The sequence below is a fragment of the Heterocephalus glaber genome, unplaced genomic scaffold, assembly GCF_053883595.1.
Source record: "Heterocephalus glaber isolate CG9 unplaced genomic scaffold, H.glaber_assembly_v1.0 deba00001795, whole genome shotgun sequence".
Classification (NCBI taxonomy): Eukaryota; Metazoa; Chordata; class Mammalia; order Rodentia; family Bathyergidae; genus Heterocephalus; species Heterocephalus glaber.
The window spans coordinates 1,979,662-1,999,753 of NW_028258476.1; the positions used below are offsets into that span (position 1 = coordinate 1,979,662).

Below are 20,092 nucleotides of genomic sequence, written 5' to 3' on the forward strand. Positions count from 1 at the left end.
CTTCTTTACAGGAAACCTGGGAAGTGAGACTGCAGGGACTGAAATGGACTCGGGAATCACCTATAAGGACAGCTGGCGTTAACATGTGTGAAAGCTGCCATCCCTGACATTGCTGCAAACACTTCACCTATGTGTTTTTATATCATTTCTCCTGGTGTGAGGTAGGAACTGATAAATGGCATGAGACATACCATGCAGAAACAGAGGTGCACATGCTGAGGAAACTATAGTGCCATCACACAGCTGGTAAGATTTGAATCCATATCTGACAGCTTAAGCTCTTGCCCCACCTCACTAGCCTTGGTACTGAGGATTGAACAGGGCCTTCCCACTGAACTCCATCCCCAGGCCTTTTTAATTTTTTATTTTGAGACAGGGTCTCACTAAGTTGCTAAGCTGCCCAGTCTGGGCTTGAACTTGCAGCCCTCCTCCCTCAGCCTCCTGAGTGCTGGGATTACAGGACTGCACCACCATGCCAGCTAGGCCTAAGCTCTTAACCATTGATCTGTATTTCTGTATTTCTCAGCAAGTGCTACATCATCTTCGTACCCTTGCAGAAAATGATATTGCAGCCAGCAGCTGCGTGGCCTACCTGTTAGAAGCTGGTCCCTGCCCAGAGGCGAAGGGAGCGATGCGTAGCAGCCTTCGGTCCTGCGTAAGGGAAGTTTCCAGGTGAAGGTGTTGTCCAGGCTCCTGGGACGTCCAGGCACTTTAAAGCCCAGGGACTTGAGCACCTAGGTGACCAATGTGGTGGCTCCCTTTACACCTGTGAGGGAAGCCTTCGCTCCTGCGCTCCAAGAGGAAGCCAAGGTGCCGGGAATACCCGTCCCGGTGCAGCACGCCAGGCTAAGGGACCGTGTCCAGCCCCGGGGCTTCTCTGTGGAGTTCCGGGCCCTGGGACCAGGGGAAGATGCTGAGCTGGGGATGAGAGCCAGAGCCCATGGTGGAAGAGGAGTGAAGATGGCAACCTAGAAGGCCCAGAAAGCAGTGCCTGCCGCTGCCAGATGCTGGGGGACCACAGGGGACACCAGTGTGGGTGGCAAGAATGCTGACTGTGGCTCAGAGACCCACAGCCGCCCTGACACTGCTTCATGGGCCTCACCAGGCAGCACCTGCCCTCCCTCCCCAGCGGCATCCTCACCTCTGCTCCCCGGGCCCTGGGTGCGCATCGCCTATGGGGAGAGGCTGTCAAGGTGGAAAGTGACTTCCAGGACTCCCAGCTGCCTCACAGAACCTGGTGCCCTCTGTCCAGCCCCGTCTGCTCGGCTGTCTGTCCTTTCCTTCTCTGTACCCACCCCATCGGAAGCACAATTTCCCTTTGTCTCTGTCTTTTTCCCTATTGTTGAATAACAGGGCCCCTTTCTTTGTCCCGTGGGTAAGGCAACGAAATGTCAACAGCTGGGGCTGTGGGATGCGGGACGGGCTGGCACACAGCACCGGAAAGGCCCTCGGGGGGCTCCCCGGGAGTGGACGCCCAGGGAGCGGGGGCCAGGGCAGACATGCACCTCCCAGTTCTCCCACTGCAAGGGCTTGAGGAGATTTTGTCTGAGGCCAGGGGATCGAGGGGGTGGCTAGGGTGGCTGCAGGAGAGATGGCAGTTAAGAGAGGGACTTCTCTGTCCCAGGGAAGGGACGGGGGCTCTCTAAATGAAGGCCTCTTACTCAGCCCCGCGTCCCACCTCCTCCTTCAGCACAGGCGCATAATCTCAGGAGAAAGCAAGGGAAGTCCTTATTGTCCTTAATCCTTAATCTCTTAATCTTTTAGAGAAATTCACTTTCTCTAAACTCTCTCTTATTAGGAACTCTGAATTCCTGCTGAGGTCCAAATCCATTTTGAAAACCTTTCTACTGAGAAATAATTTGCATACAAAAAGTGCACAGGCTGGGCCTGGTGGTGCATGCCTGTCATCCCAGCTACTTGTGAGGCTGGAGCAGGAGGATTGCAAGTTTGAGGTTAGCTGGGGCAGTTTAGCAAGAACTTGTCTAGAAAGGGCCAGGGATGTAGCTTAGTGGTAGAGCACCCTGGGTTAAATTCCTGGTACTGAAAAAATGAAGGAAGGAAGGAGAGCACAGAGCTTAGTGTACAGCTCAGTGAGTTTTCTTCTTCTTTTATTTGTTTGTTTTTTGGTACCCAGGATTGAGCTTGGGACCTTGTGCTTGTGAGGCAGGTGCTGGAACCACTGAGCTAAATCCCCAGCCCTCCCCTAGCCCTTTTTCATCTTTTTTTTTTCATTTATTTGAGACTCAGTCTCACTAAGTTGCTCAGTCTGAGGTCAAATTTGTGATCCTCCTGCCTCAGCCTCCCAGAGTGCTGGGATTACAGGCATGCACCACCACCCCTGGCCATTTAGAGCTTTGGATAGCTTCTTCGCCCCCTTTTTCTCTGCTCCACCCCAGTAGCTTTGCATCTGTAGAATCTATACTTCCAGCCTGGGGGCCGAGGTCCATGAACTTTCTCAATCACCAAATGGAGACGAGGAGGTGGAAAAGCGGCAACTTTCCCAAACCATCACCACTGGAGCTGCCCCCCACCCCCTACAGCCTGGACCTTTCTGCCTTTCGCCCATGCCTCCTCTGTGCAGGTTTGCACTCGGGCCATGACTAATAGTGAGGGGGGCTGCCAGTGCTCCTCAGGGTCTGATCAGCTGTCTTCTGCCCCTGCACCCTGTCCCTAGCCCTTTCCTCCTCCTCCCGGAACTGTCACTCATGAGAGAACGCAACTAGCCGGTCTCCTCAGCAGGGATTCTCTGATCCTGCGCATCTGATTGGCTTCCTCCCAACTCAAACAGAGAGGGAGGGAGAGGGAGGGAAGAGTATAATAGGCCTCACAGCCTCACAGCCTGGGCCCCTGCCTGCTCTTCCCCAGGTCACTTCTAACTGGTGTGGAGGTCTCTGGTGTGTGACTCCCTACGGGCTGAGTATGGCCAGGCCTGTTGACCCATACCTGCAATCCAGCTCTCTGGGAGGCAGAGGCAGGAGGATCACAAGTTTGAGCTCTTCATGACCTGGTAATGAGGCAGAGACATAGGTTACTACCAGGCTGCCCTCAGTATGGTGATTTTACCCTTGGGGGAGAAAATTTAAAAGGGGTTGGGGAAAAATAGAGGAATAGAAGAAGAGGAAGAGATTAGGCAAGGCTGGAGAACAAAGGAAGATCACACAAACTTTGGGGAACTGGTGAAGATGACAGGAGGGAAAGAGAAAAGGAAGAAATAAAAATAGGAACAGAACTGCCAATAAGAACCAAGATACTTATGTAAAGGTATAAGATCCCAATGATGAATGTAAATGTATTTTATACCTAAAATGTACCAATAAACTTAATGGAAAAAAAAAAAGAACTGCCAGAGATTTAGCTCAGTGGCACTGCACCTGCCTAGCAAGTGCAAGGTCCCGAATCCGGTCCCCAGTACCCACCCCCCACCAAAAAAAGGAACAGAACAACAACAAACTAGTAAGAATGTCTACATATATAAAAACAAGAAAAAGCAGGGGCTGGGGATTTAGCTCAGTGGTTTCACTGCCTGCTGAGCAAGTGCAAGGACCTGAGTTCGATCCCTGGTACCCCCTCCAAAGAAAACCCCAAGAAAAAACAAAAACCAAGAAAAGTGGAAAAAAATAAGAAAAAATATCCACTTAAAGGCATGTCTCTGCTGTCACTGGTAGACAAATGGGCAGACAGTCCAGATCCAAGTTGATTAATCCCAGCAAGCCAGCTGTAACTTTATGGTGGGGTAGTGGATAATCCCAGCAAGCCTGCACCTTTAGTTCCACTGAAGTTCAGGCTGCTTTCTTTTTTTTATTTTTCAGGCTGCTGGAACCAGATTTGTTCAGCCTGCAACCGTCTGTGTGCCTCCTGCTGACTTGAACTCAGCAGCCTCACCCTGACACTTGGAGCCACTAGATGGAGCCAGCCTGCAGTTGTTCTCAGTTCTGAGCTCAGTTGGTCCCTTTCCAAGATGGCTACCGGCCAATTGCCCTCTCCTGGGGGACATCTGAACCCATATAACTCATCAGCCACTGCAGTCCCCTGAGTCCACTGCTCCATTCCACTGGTGCAGTTCTCTTTGTTTTCTTTCTTTCTTTCTTTCTTTCTTTCTTTCTTTCTTTCTTTCTTTCTTTCTTTCTTTCTTTCTTTCTTTCTTTCTTTCTTTCTTTTTTATTAGTACCGGGGATGGAACTCAGGTCTTTGCGCTTGTGCAGCAGGCAGTGAAACCACTGAGCTAAATCCCCAGCTCTGTGATTCTCTTTGGAGGCCTCTGTGGTCACCAGTAGTCACCATACATCTGCAGGTGCGAGCCACCCTTCCCATGCAGTGAGTCTGGGTTCAGGGAGAAAGCATCACCTGCCACTTCCTTCTTCGTTGAAGTTTCACTCTTTGAGCTCCCTGTGGGCTTCAATTCTTGATTCAGATCACTTCCCTCCTTCTTGTCTTCCTCACGTTGCTATTCCAGTGTCTGGACATGAAATCTTGGAAAGGCTGTTTCTCTGCTGATCACCACTCAGCCATCTTCCCGGGAGTCTCCAGACTTGTGGACACCATTATGGTCATATTTTCTCTCTCTCTCTCTCTCTCTCTCTCTCTCTCTCTCTCTCTCTCTCTCAGGAGGGGGGGGCAGGAATGGAACTCAGAGCATTATGCTTGCCAGGCAGGCACTGCACCACTGAGCTGCATCCCTGGCCCTGTTATCTCTTTAATTATCTGTGATTATTTGTGTTTTGGTTTTGTTAAGAGACTTATCCATCTGTTTTGTTACTTCTGCTACTATCATTTCTGAAATTGCAGCTGGGTGGCTTTTGATTTCTTCCACCTCAGTGCCCCCTGGGTTTGTCTTGGGTGAATATGGGGTGTTGGGTTGCATTTTGCTTCTATGTTTTCTCATTTTCTATATTTTTTTTGTTAATTTATTTTCCATCTTGAGGCTTGTAAATTCCTTATGGTAGTGGGAAGAGAAGGGAAGGGAAGGAAAGGGAGGCAGGAAGAGGTTTCCACCTCTTCTGTTTTTTAAGGATGAAAGGTTGCAGTCTATTTGGCCTAGCACCCAGTTCTCTAGTATGTAGTATTGTTTAGGACCCCCAGACAATTTAGGTATTGGCATACAAGAACAATCAACTGATCACAACTATGTCTCCTTGGTTAAATAGTACTATCCATAATAGTAATACTGTCGAATACAGACTGGAAAATGAGAAACTGTGATAACTAATAATTTGCCATTTTTAACCCTAGCTACAAGATTTATATTATATAAAAAATCTAAGACAAATCAGAAAATTATATACAGTAAATATCCACTCAGCAGAGTGATTTTACTGTAAGGGGAGAAAATTTACAAGGGAGAAGAGGAAAAAATAGAGAAATGAGAGAAGAAAAACAGATTAGAAGCAAGCTTGAAGGACAAGGGACAATTACCCAAGCCTCAGGAAACTGGTAAGCAGACAGGAGGGAAGGAAAGAAGGAAAAAACAAGAACAAGAACAAAATAGTGTACACACACACACACACACACACACACACACACACAACAAGCAATCAGAAAAAAAAAGAAACCAAATGAACAAAAATTTTTTTTTTTTTTTGGTACTGGGTATCGAACTCTGGACCTTGCGCTTGTGAGGCAGGCACCGGAACCACTGAGCTAAATCCCCAGCAAACAAAATTTTTTTAAAAGTCCAAAAGCAAACAAACAAAAAGAAAGGAAAAATAAATAAATAAATAAATAATAAATTTCTCTGTGATTTCAAGCCTGTGGCTATCATCTGGGGTCTACAGTTTTGTGGCAGTGTCCAATTCAAGGCATGACTCTGCTCTCGATGGTCGACAAGGGAACCCAGGTTTGTGCTGGATAATCTCAGCAAGCCAGCAATAGGATTAGGACAGGGTGCTGGCTCTGGGTCTTTCAATTCCACAGAAATTCAGGTTGAACCTGGCCTCTTGTCATCAGGGTGAGTCTGAGTTGTTTAACTTATAGCATTCTGGTGTCTCTTGCTGGCCTGACCACAGCCCCCTGACCATGGACGTCTTCTGTGGTTGTCCCTCACCCGGTCACTGTGGGAATTTAACACCAGGAGCCCTAAGATGAAGCCAACCCACAGCTGCTCTGAATCTGAGTTCGGTTGGCCCCTTCCTAAAATGGCATCCAACCAGGCACTCTCTCCAGGAGGTATGGAAGACCTTGGCTGGAGTCACTCACCAGCTGTTGTGCACAGTTCCATTCCACTGATGTGTTTCTCCCTGAAGGCCTCTGGAGTCAACCATTTTCACTGTGTCTGTATATACTCAATCTTTCTTTCTCTTGCCACAAGTCAGGAGCTGGGGACAAAGTGTAGATTGCCTCTTCCTTTTTCTGCGTTGTGGCCTGTCTCAATGTCTCTATAGGCTCCAATTTTCCCTTCAGATCCTTCTTGGGTCCCAGGAATCCACCCCCCTCCTCTTTTTCTTCCCCAAGTTGTTATTTTCCGTGTCTGGATTCCAGTTCTTAGAGAGGCTGATTTGTTGCTGCTTACTGCTCTGCCATCTTCCCAGAAGTCCTCTCCATTTTATAAATATTGCTGTAATACATATTTTTATACATTTTATTATCACTATTTCAGGTCATTTCCTTATACATTTCCACATATTCTTTTCTCATAGTGACCTTTATTTCCACCCTTCTGAAGATGCATGAGACCGTATTAAATTCCAAATTCCTTAAGGCCTGTTCCTCTTGCAATCCCACACAGCTTAGGGAGAAGCCTGGAGTCCTGGTCCCTCCTCACCCCCAGAAAGCTCCCAGGGGCCCTGGACTGGGTCACATGCTTCTCCTTGTACTCCCAAGTGCTGTGTGCTGACCTTCATTACTGAGAAATATAAATGCCTGGAAACCTGTTCACATCCCCAAAGACTATAAGGCCTGACAGAAAGGGCAAAGGATCGACTTTTACATTCCTCTAACCCCTGGTCTATAAGGATCCTCCTTAATATGTGAGGCTTAGTGAACCAGGGAGCCTAAGGTCCTAGGCCAGACTAGAAATTATGAGTCTGTATCAGTCAATACTTTTTAGAGAGGCAGATTTAATCCAAGGTATACCAATATCTAAAAATTTACAAGGACCGGGAATTTAGTTCAGTGGTGCTGCTGCCTGGCTCTTAAGTGCAAGGTCCTGAGTTCGATCTCTGGTACCAAAAAAAAAATTTACAAGATTGTCTTACAATGGCTGCCCACAGAGTCAGGTGTGGAAGAGTGCAAAAGGCCTGTCTGCGCCTTGGAGAGCTGAATTTCAACCTAGGATCCAGTGGAAGGCCTGGAGCTCACTATAGTGTCCCATGGGAGTCCATTATCAGGAGGCCAAAGGGTCTGTGCTGGAAGCCAGTAGATGACGTCCAAAGAGGAGGGCGCCTCTGAAGAAAAGAAGCAACCCTCCTTTTTCTTTTCCCTTTTATATCATTTAGACGGCAAGGCCGCTGGCTGCTGTCATTCACGCCCAGTACCTCCCAGTGAATCTTCAGTAAATCTCCTCAACCACACCTAGAACTATGCTTACCAATTTAGTTGGGTGTTTCTTTCTTAAACTGACACAGTTAACTATCAGTCAAAGATTCACACCGTTCAGTTTTGGGAGCAGCCTGCAGTGTGCCACACAGAAATTCTGGGTTGGCAAGGGCCCTTGAAATGACATCATTTAGGAGTTTCTAATCTTCTTTATTATATATAATATTATACACATATCAGGTAAAAGGGGTAGAAGAGACGGGGGTGGAAATTGAAGACATCTATGGCATTTTTGCAGCGGTCCGTGAAGCACATAAAACTCAAGTTTATAAAAATAATGGAACCAGTGCAATACTCTGATTTTACAGATCAGAGAAAGGGTACTCGATCATGACAAATGGTTTGTTCAAGGTCACACTCGTGGCAAAGCGGGAAAGGACTCAGATTTGACTTCATCCTCTCCTCTTGGATTCAGTCTCCGAGTATGCCATTGAGGCAACCCACGCGCCTTCAGCAAGCGTCTAAAATCCCAGTAACCAAGATGCAACGTGAGAATATTTGGAAGGTAAAAAACCTTTCAGGGGATGAAGGGGAGGGCCACGCTGAGCCGATTGAACGGGACTTTCTGCTTGGGGGTCTCTAGAGGGCGCCAAGCGAACAGAAACACCATTTCGGGACTGCAGGGTGAGCACACTTCTTTGGTTTTGGTTTTCCGGGGCGGCGGAAACCCGGGAGCAGCTCGTGTGGGTGGAGGAGGTGCAGCCCCTCTCTCTGGCTTCTTTCCCTGCCTGTTCCACAGACCCTCAGCTCCCGGGCAAGTCCGGCCCTTCCTCCGCCCGTGGTCGGGGATCTGCAGCTCGCTTCCACACTGTCTCGCCTCTCCCGGGCTGCCTCAGTGCGCCCGAAATAGGTCTCGTGACGCGGTCACCCTTGTGTCCCCAGTACCAAAGGGACAGGTCCTGGTAGGAGTGGTGGGTCAAAAAGTGTTCGATGAACCTACTGAGCTCTCCAGTCTTCCAAATAACTGTTCGAAGGCTGAGCGTTTATCCCTATAAATCACCGCAGAGGCGCCCCTCCTCCTCTGACGCCCCCCACACCGCCCGGGCCGGGCCTCCCTGGTTTCCCTTCCTCCTGGAGATGTCGGGAGCAGCTCATTGTAGGTTCCGAAGCTGCACTCGGCCTCCTGAAGGGGCCAGTTAGGATGGAGTCCTCTGGCAGCTCTGGAGTTGAGAAGAGAAAGCCTCTTCTCCGAACCTCAGGAAAGATACTTTCCAGGGCGTGGTTCCTACGGCAACCGTGCCAGCCAGCGCGCCCCAGCTAGTGTCTCTTGGACTACTACAGCTTGGGTTCCCACAGCCGTCTCTATGGTTTCAGCAGCCTAGAGAGACCGGGACGGCATTTCCGGGAAGATGGCGGCGCACATGTCAGGTGTGGCACATGCTTCCGCGGAGAGGACTCCGCAGTGACGGTAAGGGGCTCCCTTCCCCCGGGCTCAGGAACAAAAGTGAGGGCAAGAGAGTACTTTTACCCTAGTGGCACTGCAGTAAGAATGCTGGAATTTAAACCTTAACAGGAGGCCTAGGGAAAGGGCAGTTGGCTTTCAGACCGTGTAAGACCTGTAGCTGTGGACCACCCCTGGAAACTCAGATTGACAGGCGAGGAGGCAGTGCCTTCAAAGTGCGCTTGCAGCCTTCACAAAGACTGTGTCTCAGTATGAAAGACCTACTTGCTTCTGTCCTCAGTTTTCCATGAAATACCTTTAAGGCAATTCCTACCCGTTTTTCATTTCAACAAATATCGACGGAACACATTCTCAGTTTACTGCGCCGCCTTAACTGTCAGGGGCAGAGGAATAAAGCTTGTCTCCGACTTCCGGGACGTGTCGCTTTGAATTATCGCGACAAAGGATAAGCTGTAAGGAAGGAGCACAAAGCTTTAAGAGACTGAGGAGTGTAGTGATTAAGAACACCGGTTCTGGAGTGCCTGAGTACCGACCCACGATCCCCTACTTGCTATTTGACTTGTGGAATAACTAAACCTCTCAGTACCTGTTTCCACATTTGTAAATTATGGACAAGAACACCCCCTAGCCTAATAGTGATACAGAAAATGACACCGGAGATGAAATATGAAATATTATATCTCCCAATCTGTTAGATGTCTGATACACCGAGTTCGTGTTCTCTAGAGATCGAAGAATGAATTCTCGGAATAACAGGTTAAGAGTAGGAAAATATTTATTGATAGGATAGCTCCTGAGAGGCAGGAGGGTAGCCGAGAACCCCACCCTACAGAAGAGTGTTATGGAGTTAAACCCACATAGGTACAATGTGGGCCATAGCAATGATCACCCAATAAGGTACTTGTTTCCCAAGTGGATCACTATTTCCTAACAAGTCTGGATGGGAAGAACAAAGACTTCTCCTAGGAAATGGTGGGTCCAGAGGTCCTGGTCACCCACTGAGATGGCTGATGTCTATCTAGACTTCATAAGGCCATGTGTTTGCCCTTTGAGGAAATATACAGGTCTGGTCATGTTATCTTTATCATGAGACCCAGTCTCCAACAGATGTGTCTCTGGCCACAGTTGTGATGTTTTTCACCTTGGTCTTGACTCTCAAGGACCTGACCCTATCTGACTCCCTATATTTCTACATAACTCAGCTGTCTATAATAATAGTGTTGGTGACAGACTTAAATGAGATAATCCAGATGAGGAATTGGCAACAGCCAGGTGTTAAGCAAATGTTCAATAAGTGGTATGTGAGATTGAACCCAGTCCTTCCGTCTTTACACTGAGCCACATCCCCAGCCCTTTTAAACATTTTTCTATTTTGAGACAGAGCCAGTGGCTGGGCTGGGTTTGAATTTGAAATCCTTGTGCCTTAGCCTTCCAGAGTGCTGGGATTACAGGTATGCGCCACCATGGGCGGTTTAAATATGGTTATTTGTATAATTGTTGAAATCTAGGGATGTATAGATCACAGATGACTTCTGAAAGGAGGCAGTTTTGCTGTGGCCTTTAAGGCCTCCGTTTGAATTCTGTCTTACTCTATCAAGAAGCAGGATGGGGCTGGGGATTTAGTTCAGTGGTTCCGCCACTCAGTAGTAGCGTGAAAGCGCAATGACCTGAGTTCCATCCCTGGTACCAAAAATAAATAAATAAATAAAAGCAGCAGGATGAGCCTTTTCTTCAGTTGGTGCTTTTCCGCTGGAGCTCTGCAGGGGTCAGGTTATCTTCCTTCACGGTGGACATGAAACAGAGGTGTGAGCTATCTGCTTCTTGTGTATCTAGGGACTGCTCACCCTTCTAAAACCTAATGCATGATCTTTGGGAGGAGTGACTGTAATGGCACGTTTTGATTTTTTTTTTTTTTTGGTGGTACCAAGGATTAAACTCAGGACCTTGTGTTTTTGAGGCAGGTGCGGTGCCACCAAGCTAAATCCCCACTCCTGATTTTTTTTGTAATAGGATCCCTACCAGACCTGAAACTCAAGTGTAAGTTTTACCCTTCCTAGCTGTCTTTTGGGGAGGCCACCAAATTATCCCAGCAGTCCCATTAGTCAGCTTTAACAGTTGTCTGCAATTCCTGTGATAAATAAAATGTCCACAGATCTTAGCACAAGTAAACTGTTGCGAGTCAAGTCGACACTGGTAGTTTTAGTTTTGAATGTTTAGTGTGATAAACCATCTTAACAATTTCTGAGGCGGATTCAGTGTATAAATGGTACACTGCTAGTCTGGATCCAAAAGGAGGAACATGTGAGTTACTACTGTAAGAAACATCACTGGTTGGTGGTGTGACCAGGGCCCACTTTGCAGTCAGGAAATTTGGACTCATATTACAATTCCATCCTTTATTAGCTGTGTATCCTCAGGCAGGAAACCCAGGCTTTGTTTTCCTCACTTGTAAAATAACAATTATACGTTTTTGGGGGTTTTTTTTGGTACCAGGGATCGAACTCAGGTCCTTCTGCTTGTGAGGCAGGTGGTGGAATCACTGAGCTAAATCGCCCACCCCAATTATACCTATCTTATAGGACTGTTGAGAAGAGATGACAATATGTAGAATGTACCTGCTATGCATTAAATGCTCAGTGAGTGGCCTTCCTTAACAGGAATTTTAGAAGGGGAGCCCCAACAAGAGCAAAACGCAGCAGCAACGCAGGAGAAATGTGTGGCGCCCAACCAAGAGGAGTGAGAGTGCTGAGGCATGGCACAAGATGTGGGCTCTTAAATGCCATCATCTTAGAATTCTGGCAAACCAACATCGTATAGCTTTGGGGTTTCTTTGTACCGGGGATCGAACTCAGGACCTTGCACTTGCGAGGCAGGCGGCGGCACCACTGAGCTAAATCCCAGCCCCTTTATAGCTTTGTTTTTACAGGGTAGTAGACTATGGGAGATGTTATCCTATAGTGGTAACAAGTGTGAGCTCTACAGACAAGCTGCCTGGCTGGAATTCTACCCTGAGCAGGCCATCTAACATCTTTAATTCCCTCATCTGTAAAGCAGATGATGGTGATACTTTCCTGAACACGCTGGGAAGGCTGAATGAAATCCATGGAAAGCCTAGGCATAGTAGGTCACGTGCGGAGCTTGCCTCAGCACGAACACCAGTTCTCCTGGACTCCAGCATGTTGGTGTTGGCCTGTGGCCAGACGGAGCTCCCCAGGACCAGGGCTCCAGGGCTCTCCCAGGGAATTGTTAGGGTTTAGGGAAGAGAATTCTTTCAGACCAGCCAGGACAGGCTGATGACTGCTTTGGCCACTTTCTCCTTCCCTCTGAAAAGGACAACATTCTTTCCTTCCCTGGTGAGATCCTGAGAAACAGCCTCTTCACCCACCATGAGTGTTACCCCAGAGGTCAAGAGTCGAGGAATGAAGTTTGCTGAGGAGCAGCTGCTAAAGCATGGATGGACTCAAGGTGATCCCGGGGGGGCCTCCCACAGCCCCAGCTCCCTGCCTAGCTTCTGTCCCGGAGAACCTGTGTCAGTCTGGGTTAGTTCCTGTAGTCCTTTCAGTAGGAGGAAAAGCTAGTTTAAATAGAAATTTGCAGAATTTTCTGACTCATCTGGGAGAAACTTGATGATGGAAAATGAAATCGTTGGATGAGGGGAGACATTAAAAGGCATGGCCTCGGGGCCAAGGATTTAGCTCAGTGGTTCTGCCACTGCCTCAAAAGCACAAGGACCCAAGTTCGAGCCCTGGTACAAAAAAAAAAAAAAAAAAAAAAAGACATGGCCTCTGCCCTGAGTTATGACAGGAAAGATAGTCTGGGCTCAAAAAGAGTAGGACTTTGTGGAGTGATACTAGAAAGAACAGTGCTGGGCCGGGGATTTAGCTCAGTGGTTTCGCTACCTGCTGCACAAGTGCAAGGACCCAAGTTCGATCCCCGGTACCAAAAACCAAAACAAAACAGAAGGAACAGTGCTGAGAGGGTTCCTAAAGGGACAGAGAATGTCCCAGCGCTAGGTGTGTGGGATGCCCTTGAGGACTCAGTCTACAGAAGCCAAGTCACCCATTGTCTTCTAAAGGCAAAGGGCTGGGCCGGAAGGAGAATGGCATCACGCAGCCCCTCAAGGTGACACTGAAGCAGGACACTCATGGGGTAAGACTGGGCAGGCTGGGGACCATGGGCAGGAAAGGGAACCCCGGGAGCATATGGAGCAGGTACTCAGCTTGTACTTACTCCTTGCAGGTGGGACACGATCCTGCCAAAGAGTTTACAAACCACTGGTGGAATGAGCTCTTCAACAAGACTGCAGCTAACCTGGTGGTGGAAACTGGGCAGGTACGAGCTGCTAGGCAGCCATGTGAAGCCTCGGCTCCCACCTGAGGGCTGGGATGCAGGGCAGGGGAGATACGGGTCACTCACGGATGCTCTCCCACAGGATGGAGTACAGATCAGGCGCCTTTCTAAGGAGACCACCCAGCATAATCACCCCAAGCCCAACTTGCTGTATCAGAAGTTTGTGAAGGTATCAGAGGCTGGGAAGAGAGTCCCCCCCATCTCTCCCAGGGTCTGAGCAATTGCTGTGTGGCCAACCAATTCTCAGGACTGTCCCAGAACACTGAGATCCTGTGCCTCTTCTTGTGCTTAGACTGGCCAGGGCCTTGGCAAGAACTGACATCATCGGGTTCTATGGATCCCTGCTGTCCTCCTGTCTGCTGACAGAGTGGGTTTGGTGGTGGTATGGGTGTCTAGGTCAAAAGATGAGACCTGAGGAATCGTGAAGTCAACCCTTATTTCCCATACATGGCTTGTGAAGAGCCCATAGTTGGTAATGGCAGACAGAACCGGAACCCAGGTCTTGGGGATTTACCTTTACCAAACTGACAAGAAAAGTTAACATTTAATGATCATACGCTAAGGGCTTTACATGTCACAGCAAATCCTCCCCCTTTCTCTGTGTCTCTGTTGTCATACACTACTCTACCCCATCATCAACCTTAAATAGCTTCCTCACTACTCTCATGCTACCCAAATCCTTTCACCCCTCAGACATCATCCAGAGTGTGAGTTCGGGGCCAGCCTGGGAAACAGTGAGTTCAAGGCCAGCCTGAACTATAGCAAGACCCTGTCTCAAAAAACAGAACAAACATCATCCAGAGTGGTTTTTTTCAGAGGGGGGCAGTGCTGGGGACTGCACCAGGGCCTCACGTACGCAAGACAAACACTCTGCTACACAGCTCCATTCCCAGCCTGAGCATTCTCTCCAACACCAAAGCCATCGTCACTGGCTGCTTTGACGACGGCAGGCCACTTACCAGATTGGCTCACATGTCCTCCATGCTTTGTCCCTGCCTTCTCCAGCCTCATATCTTGCCAATATTCTCCAACACCACTACACCTCAGGCAAACAGTCTCTTTCAAGACACTGTGTTCTTCCACCCTTGTGTTTCTACACGTTATTCCCTTGGCCAGGGACATTGCTCTCCCTTTACCTCTTTCTTGCTTCCAAGACAAGAAACTCATCAGTTACTTCCAGAAACCGCTCCACAAACCCTGCAGTCTGAGTGGCCTGCGTCTGTACCACAGGCAGCACTTCCCTCGTAACTGCAGGATCTCTTCACACTTTGCAGTTCCACCTGGGCTGGAACCACATCCCTCTCACTCTGCTCTGCATCCCCAGCTTCTTGGCCATTGCAGAGCCTCAGTTAATCCAGTTAAATAGAGGTACTGTGGACAGGTACTGGGTGGGGGTTACAGTAGCACTTTATTGTCAGCTACAGCATCCCTGGGAGGACTTGACCCCAGACACTTAACTGCTTGTGCCCATCAGCCAGCTGTGAGCCAGAGGCGAGCCTGCTGTGGCTCTGCAGGGAACAGCTAGGGGCTGGCAGACCCCTGCCTAGGGCTCTGAACTCCTGGTGGGCTTCCACAAGCGAAGAGGATGTCAGTGTGTTGAGCGGGCCTTGTCCACCCCCATGGGCCCCCTTTGATCCCCTGTAGACAGCCACGCTGACTTCAGGTGAAGAGAAGCCTGACAGAAACTTGGAGAGCTGCAGTGATGACAGGCAGGAGCCCATGCCTCCAGAGAGGTGAGCCTTCCTCTTAGCACTGGGGCATGTGGGAGGAGATAACCTCAATCTAAGCGAAAGGCCAAGTCTGATGCTTGACTGGGCTTCTCCGGGGTGTAATTAGGTTCTACTGATCTTTGTATCCATTGCACCTGAAAAGTGCCAAGTCTTAAACAAAAACTCAGTACTAAAGAAACATTCTGGAGGGGAGGCAGGTCAAGCCCTCCCCACAGATCTGCAGTAACTCTTTCATCTTCCCCACAGTCTGACCGATGAGATGCTGCTCCAGGCCTGTGAGGGCCGAACAGCACACAAGTAAGTGTGGTCACCTCCCCGAGCACCTTTCTTTTCTGCCCAACCTTGAGGGTGGCCTTTGTCACCTTTTGATTCTTTTCCCTCCTGGGAAATTCCTGCCATCTACCTAGCTGCTGTCTGAGGACAGGCAGGTGTCTGCCCCCACCTCAGCCTTCACCTTTCTGCAGGATGAAGCTCAGGCCCATCTCCCTAAGCACCAATGCTGACTGGGACCTCGTCCATTTCAGGGCTGCCCGTCTTGGGATCACAATGAAGGCCAAGCTTGCTCGGCTAGAGGCCCAGGAGCAGGCCTTCCTGGCTCGTCTCAAAGGCCAGGACCCAGGGCCCTCCCCACCCCAGAATGAGAGCAAGCCCTCCAAAAAAAAGAAAAAGAAAGGGAAGCAGAAAGAGGAGAAAGAAGCTAGAGCAACGGAAAAGAATCAGGAGCACCTAGATGATGAGCACCTAGAATTCACTAACCAGAGCATCGGGAAAAGCAAGAAGAAAAGGCACCATAAAGAAGAAAAGGTCATAGGTGGGAGAGAGGGAACAACTGTAGGGAGAGAGGAGGAAGGGGCTACAGGGCTTGGGGACCTGAAGAGCAGAGCACACCCTGGTCAGCCTCCCCAGAAGAAGAAGAAAAAGAAGAGGCAGCATCACAAAGAGGAAGAGGAAGAGACAGGGGTCTTGGGTAAGGGGCAAAGAGGGAAGGAGGCAGTGGTGGGTATCAGGGAAAAGGTGGAGAGCAGGGCATGCACAGACCCGTGCAGAAGCAAGAAGAGACAGCAGCGTGAAGAGGATTTGAACACAGAGGATGAAGGCCAGGAGACAGCTTTAGGCAGTGAGACTAGGAAAGCAGGAAGGGGAACACACAGTGAGGGAAGCAGCAAGAGAAGCAAGCAGAAGAGACAGCAGCGTCAGGAGAAAGAGGCCTTGGGTGTACATGATGACAATGAGGTCGGTGCGACTAGGGAAACAGAGAGCAGAGAGGAGAAAAGGAGGCGGCAGCACCCAGAGTGGGAGAGGGCCAAGAAGAAACAGCAGAGACACTGAACCTCTAGTCAAGGTGGGGCTCGGCTGATTCCCTTCCAGCTGCGGCCTTGAGACCCGCCTTGCTGCAGGACTTGTGCACCTCCATGGGGTCCCTGCAGAGGAGGAAACAGCTCTCCCGCAGCAGCATGTGGTGCTAAGCCTTAGCTGAGACCGTGGATGTAGAGCCCTCTGCAGCTCCAAACCCAGAGACCAGTATTTCAAGCGCTTCCAGGAGCCAGGCAGCTTGGGGACAAGGAGTGCTGAGGACCGAGAAGAGGAATGCATGGAGGGAGCCTCCTGCTAAGAGGCTGAAAAGGTAGATTTATGGCAGTGTCTTGACTTTTACATATTGTGACGCTAAGAACAACATAAAATTTAGGTTTGTGGGCTAGATTCAGCTCACAGGTTGCCCGTTTCTAACTTTTATAAACAAATACCATCAGCCTGGGTTCCTGGCCTACAGGTGGGTCCCAACATGCATCTCTATTCCCAGCCTGGGAAAGTCCTGAGTACAAATTATGAGATTTTCTTCTGGGTCTTTCAAGAAATTCCTTCTGGGAAGGAAAAAAATGGAAACAAAGCTTTTGTACATAGGGAGGGGAAGGGACTTGAGGGGAACAGGGTAATGGGGAAAAAAGGCAGATGTATCCTGTACAAATGCAAGTTCCCTACGATGAGTGTTACTGTTATGTATGCCTAAAATATAACAATAGAGGTTTTGCTGTAAAAAAAGAATTCCTTCTGTTCACCTTCTGAAGTCTTATGCCAGTACAAGTGGATGCAGCTTAGAGTTGTCATCCACCTCCCTATCTGTCCCAAACAGGTAAGAATCACTGGTGTGTAAAGGACAGCACACCTCGTGGCATCTAACAGTTACTTTTCATTGCTTCCAACGCCACAGCGATCTGCCTGTTCTGTTTAAGGAGAGAGCACCACATCTCCAGTGTTGCTCTCTAGTCCTACACCCACTAATATAAGGCCAGAAAAGCTCCGAGGCCTCCAGTTCTGGGAGAGGGGGGACTGTCTTTATTGAGAAGCAGGCTCACCTGCCTCCCTCACTGCAGACGATAGACACACTCAGTGTCAGGGTAGGGTGGCAGGTTCAGCTGGTACTTCTTTTCCAGGGCAGGTGGTACAAAACGACCCCCCAAGTAATGGTAGCGACCGGTAAACTGGGTTGCAGACTTTTTGGGTGCCGTCAAGGAGATGAGCATGTCTGGCTGGATCCCTCCAGAGTTTCCTTTCTCCACATCCCATCCTGGAAAGAGGGTATTATTCAAGAAGCATGGCAAAGGTCACCGATCTAGACCCCTTCCACACTTTGGTTCATGCCAGTCCTAACAGAGCCCAAATCTCATCGTGATGAGCTCAGCCTAGGAGCAACACGCTCCTTTGGGCCTCAGTCTTCATGGAAAGGGGCTCCTGAACTTTGTTCCCCAGCCCTAATATGAGATCTGGAAAGCTGTATTCTGCCCACCTAGACTCCAGTTATGTTAGACCTGGTCTGAGCTGTGTCTCAAGAGACAGGACTCCTAGGTACCAGCCTTGAGACAGGGTAGGGCAGTGCTCCCCAGCCTGCAGGTCCCACACCTGAGGGAATGTCGATGCTGGCAATGGGCACAGTGAGTTCATTCAGGATGCTCAGGATGCTGCGGAATGGCTCGCGGACATCGCCTTTGAAGCTGAAGCCAAAGATGGCATCTACCACCAGCTCATACAGCTCATCGATCATCATGGGCTGCAGGGAGGAAGAAAAGGGTGTCGGGCTGGTAGCTGCTCAGAGAGCTGTCCTGACCCACGGAGCCCTCAGGCACAGTACAGGGGTACCTCGTTCAGAGGGCTCCTAAGGTCTAGAGAAAGGGAAGCTGGCCACTGACTCAGGAAGGGCTAAGTCTAGACACTGTTCTGGCAGTACTGTACTAGGGACTGTGGAACCCAGGAGAGCTCTGTCATGAAGTACATCCCCAGCTTCCCACACTTTCTTTAAACTGTTTTAAGACAAGGTCTTAAGTTGCCCTGGCTGGGCTCAAAGTTGTGATCCTACTGCCTGTGCTTTCCAAGCAGCTGGGATTACAGGTGTGTACCAGGCCCAGCCAGACTCATTTTCTGTTCTGAGTGCCTGCTTGCCACCAGGAAGGCTGCAGTGTGTTAGGGGGCTGGATTCTGGTCTCAGCTCTGTGACACAGGACAAACCATTTCTCTGCACTTCATTATTTTCATCTGTAAAATGTGTAAGAAATTATACATCTTAGATTGCTCAACCTTGAATTCACCATCTGCAGAAAGATTTAGAACGAGGCAGTTACTCCAGCCCCCAAGAAACAGGTCACGTGCAGCCTGTACACTAAGGAACATCTGACTAGCAGGGAAGGAGGGCCAGGGCAGGGAGCTTTAGAGGTGGTGGTGTTGGGGACCCGTGAAGCATAACTCATGGAAGAGGAGGCTCTTCTACCACTACCTTTAGGCACCTTTTGCGCTGGGCTCCGGGTAAGTGAGCTCCACCCAAACGGGGAGCAGAACATGGTCAGGTCCGGGAAGAGGGGACTGAACTGAAGCCACTCACCTCCGAAGGCATTTCACCCAGGAAAGGGATGTCCATTTTCTGACATTGAGTCACCAGTGCGGTAAAGAGTGGTTTGTTGGGTCTCTTGGGGTAATAGACGGTTGGTTGGTATCCCTAGGGGAAAAGGACAGCGGCAGCTCACACTCAGGTCCTGCAGTCTCAAGCCCGCCCCAGACTCCGTTCCCCCATGGACTCACAAAGAGTTTGAGGTGTCGCGCGCAGACCAGGCCGTCTCCTCCGTTATTCCCCGGGCCACAGACGACCAGGACGGCAGGGGGGCTCTTGGACAGGGCCGTGGGGGGATAGGCCTGAAGGCAGAGGCAGGGCTTCGGGCACTCTGCCTCCCTCCCTCCCTCCTGGGGCCGGGTTCGGGCGAGGGGCTCGGGCGGCGCCTCCCCCCCCCCCCCCGCTCCTCCCCGAGGTCGCCAGCTGAGCCCTGACCTTGGCGATGGCCGTGGCGCAGCTCAGGCCGGCCAGCTCCATGAGTTGGTCCACGCTGAACTGGTACTCGTTAAATAGCTCCAGGTCCACGGCCTGCGCCTCCTCCTGGCTATGGGAACCGCAGCTGAGTCCCCGCGCGCCCGGAGGGATCGCCTGGCCGGTCCGCCCCCTGCCTCGCCTACCTCAGGTATTTCACCGCCCTGCCCGCCATGGCCTCCGGGTCCCCACGGCCGGCCGAGCTCAGCAGCTGCGCTCCCCAGCCCGGGAGTCCTGCGCGGCACGCGTCTGCCTGGCTTCGTGCGCGCGGCAGGCGCGAGCCCGCGACCAGCAGCCCGAGCCCCAGGAGGGCCCGCAGCCCGGACATGAGCTCCCACTGCGCACCGCCCACCCGACCCTGCGCAAGCGCGGCGCCGCCCAGTCCCCGAGCGGAAGCTGGCGGCGGCGGCCCACCCCGGCTTCTCTGGTTCCGCGCCTCGGCCGTGCGCGGTGGAGTTCCGAGCGCCCTCCTGCCGGCGGGGTCTTGAGCCTGCCGGGGAGTGCGGACAGATGCCCAAGTTTCACAGGAACTCACGTGCTTTCACTTTGGGTTTTTGGTTTGGTTTTTGTTTGCTTTCTTTTCGGTTTTGTAGTTGTTTAGCGCTGTACGAGGGGCTGCTGATGGCGCTCAGGGGCAGGGCCTGCCGAGCTGTGCGGCCCGGGTTCGATGCCCCGCGGAAACCAGGACGCGCCTGGGCTCCTGCCCGTATGACCCGGGCCCTCCGGGTCCCA

General features: G+C 50.4%; 2 protein-coding genes across 11 annotated transcripts; one reads left to right on the forward strand and one right to left on the reverse strand.

Moving 5' to 3' along the window:
- Positions 1 to 1,346: 1,346 nt before the first annotated feature.
- On the forward strand, positions 1,347 to 16,717 carry Gpatch4 (G-patch domain containing 4). Of its 9 annotated transcripts, none has more exons than XM_021249335.2 (10): positions 1,347 to 3,007; positions 3,810 to 8,035; positions 8,845 to 8,938; positions 12,264 to 12,397; positions 13,008 to 13,081; positions 13,172 to 13,264; positions 13,365 to 13,451; positions 14,927 to 15,015; positions 15,259 to 15,309; positions 15,477 to 16,717. In XM_021249335.2, the coding sequence occupies exons 4-10, from the start codon at positions 12,319 to 12,321 to the stop codon at positions 16,339 to 16,341; spliced, it is 1,338 nt and encodes a 445-aa protein (XP_021104994.1). In that variant the 5' UTR covers positions 1,347 to 3,007; positions 3,810 to 8,035; positions 8,845 to 8,938; positions 12,264 to 12,318; the 3' UTR covers positions 16,342 to 16,717. The 9 variants fall into 9 exon arrangements, with proteins under 9 accessions (XP_021104994.1, XP_087059512.1, XP_087059515.1 ...); XM_087203386.1 differs by having other exon boundaries at positions 1,347 to 2,581; positions 2,866 to 3,007; positions 3,810 to 8,938; XM_087203389.1 differs by having other exon boundaries at positions 3,810 to 8,938; positions 11,590 to 12,397.
- Positions 16,718 to 17,323: 606 nt separating this feature from the next.
- Positions 17,324 to 19,688, reverse strand: Naxe (NAD(P)HX epimerase). 2 transcript variants are annotated; one of them, XM_004871220.4, is made up of 6 exons: positions 19,507 to 19,688; positions 19,325 to 19,433; positions 19,081 to 19,191; positions 18,884 to 18,997; positions 17,911 to 18,058; positions 17,324 to 17,578 (listed from the first exon to the last, which is right to left on the reverse strand). In XM_004871220.4, the coding sequence occupies exons 1-6, from the start codon at positions 19,686 to 19,688 to the stop codon at positions 17,376 to 17,378; spliced, it is 867 nt and encodes a 288-aa protein (XP_004871277.2). In that variant the 3' UTR covers positions 17,324 to 17,375. The 2 variants fall into 2 exon arrangements, with proteins under 2 accessions (XP_004871277.2, XP_004871278.2); XM_004871221.4 differs by lacking the exon at positions 19,081 to 19,191.
- Between the last annotated feature and the right edge of the window lie 404 nt (positions 19,689 to 20,092).

Coding starts and splice junctions, on each gene's coding strand:
- Gpatch4 (XM_087203389.1), top strand. CDS start 12,319: ATGAGTGTTACCCCAGAGGTCAAGAGTCGAGGAATGAAGTTTGCTGAG. Junction 13,452..14,926: donor TGTATCAGAAGTTTGTGAAG/GTATCAGAGGCT, acceptor GATCCCCTGTAG/ACAGCCACGCTGACTTCAGG. Junction 15,310..15,476: donor GAGGGCCGAACAGCACACAA/GTAAGTGTGGTC, acceptor ACCTTTCTGCAG/GATGAAGCTCAGGCCCATCT.
- Naxe (XM_004871220.4), bottom strand. CDS start 19,688: ATGTCCGGGCTGCGGGCCCTCCTGGGGCTCGGGCTGCTGGTCGCGGGC. Junction 19,192..19,324: donor GCGCCACGGCCATCGCCAAG/GTCAGGGCTCAG, acceptor CTCTGCCTTCAG/GCCTATCCCCCCACGGCCCT. Junction 18,059..18,883: donor TGGGTGAAATGCCTTCGGAG/GTGAGTGGCTTC, acceptor TCCTCCCTGCAG/CCCATGATGATCGATGAGCT.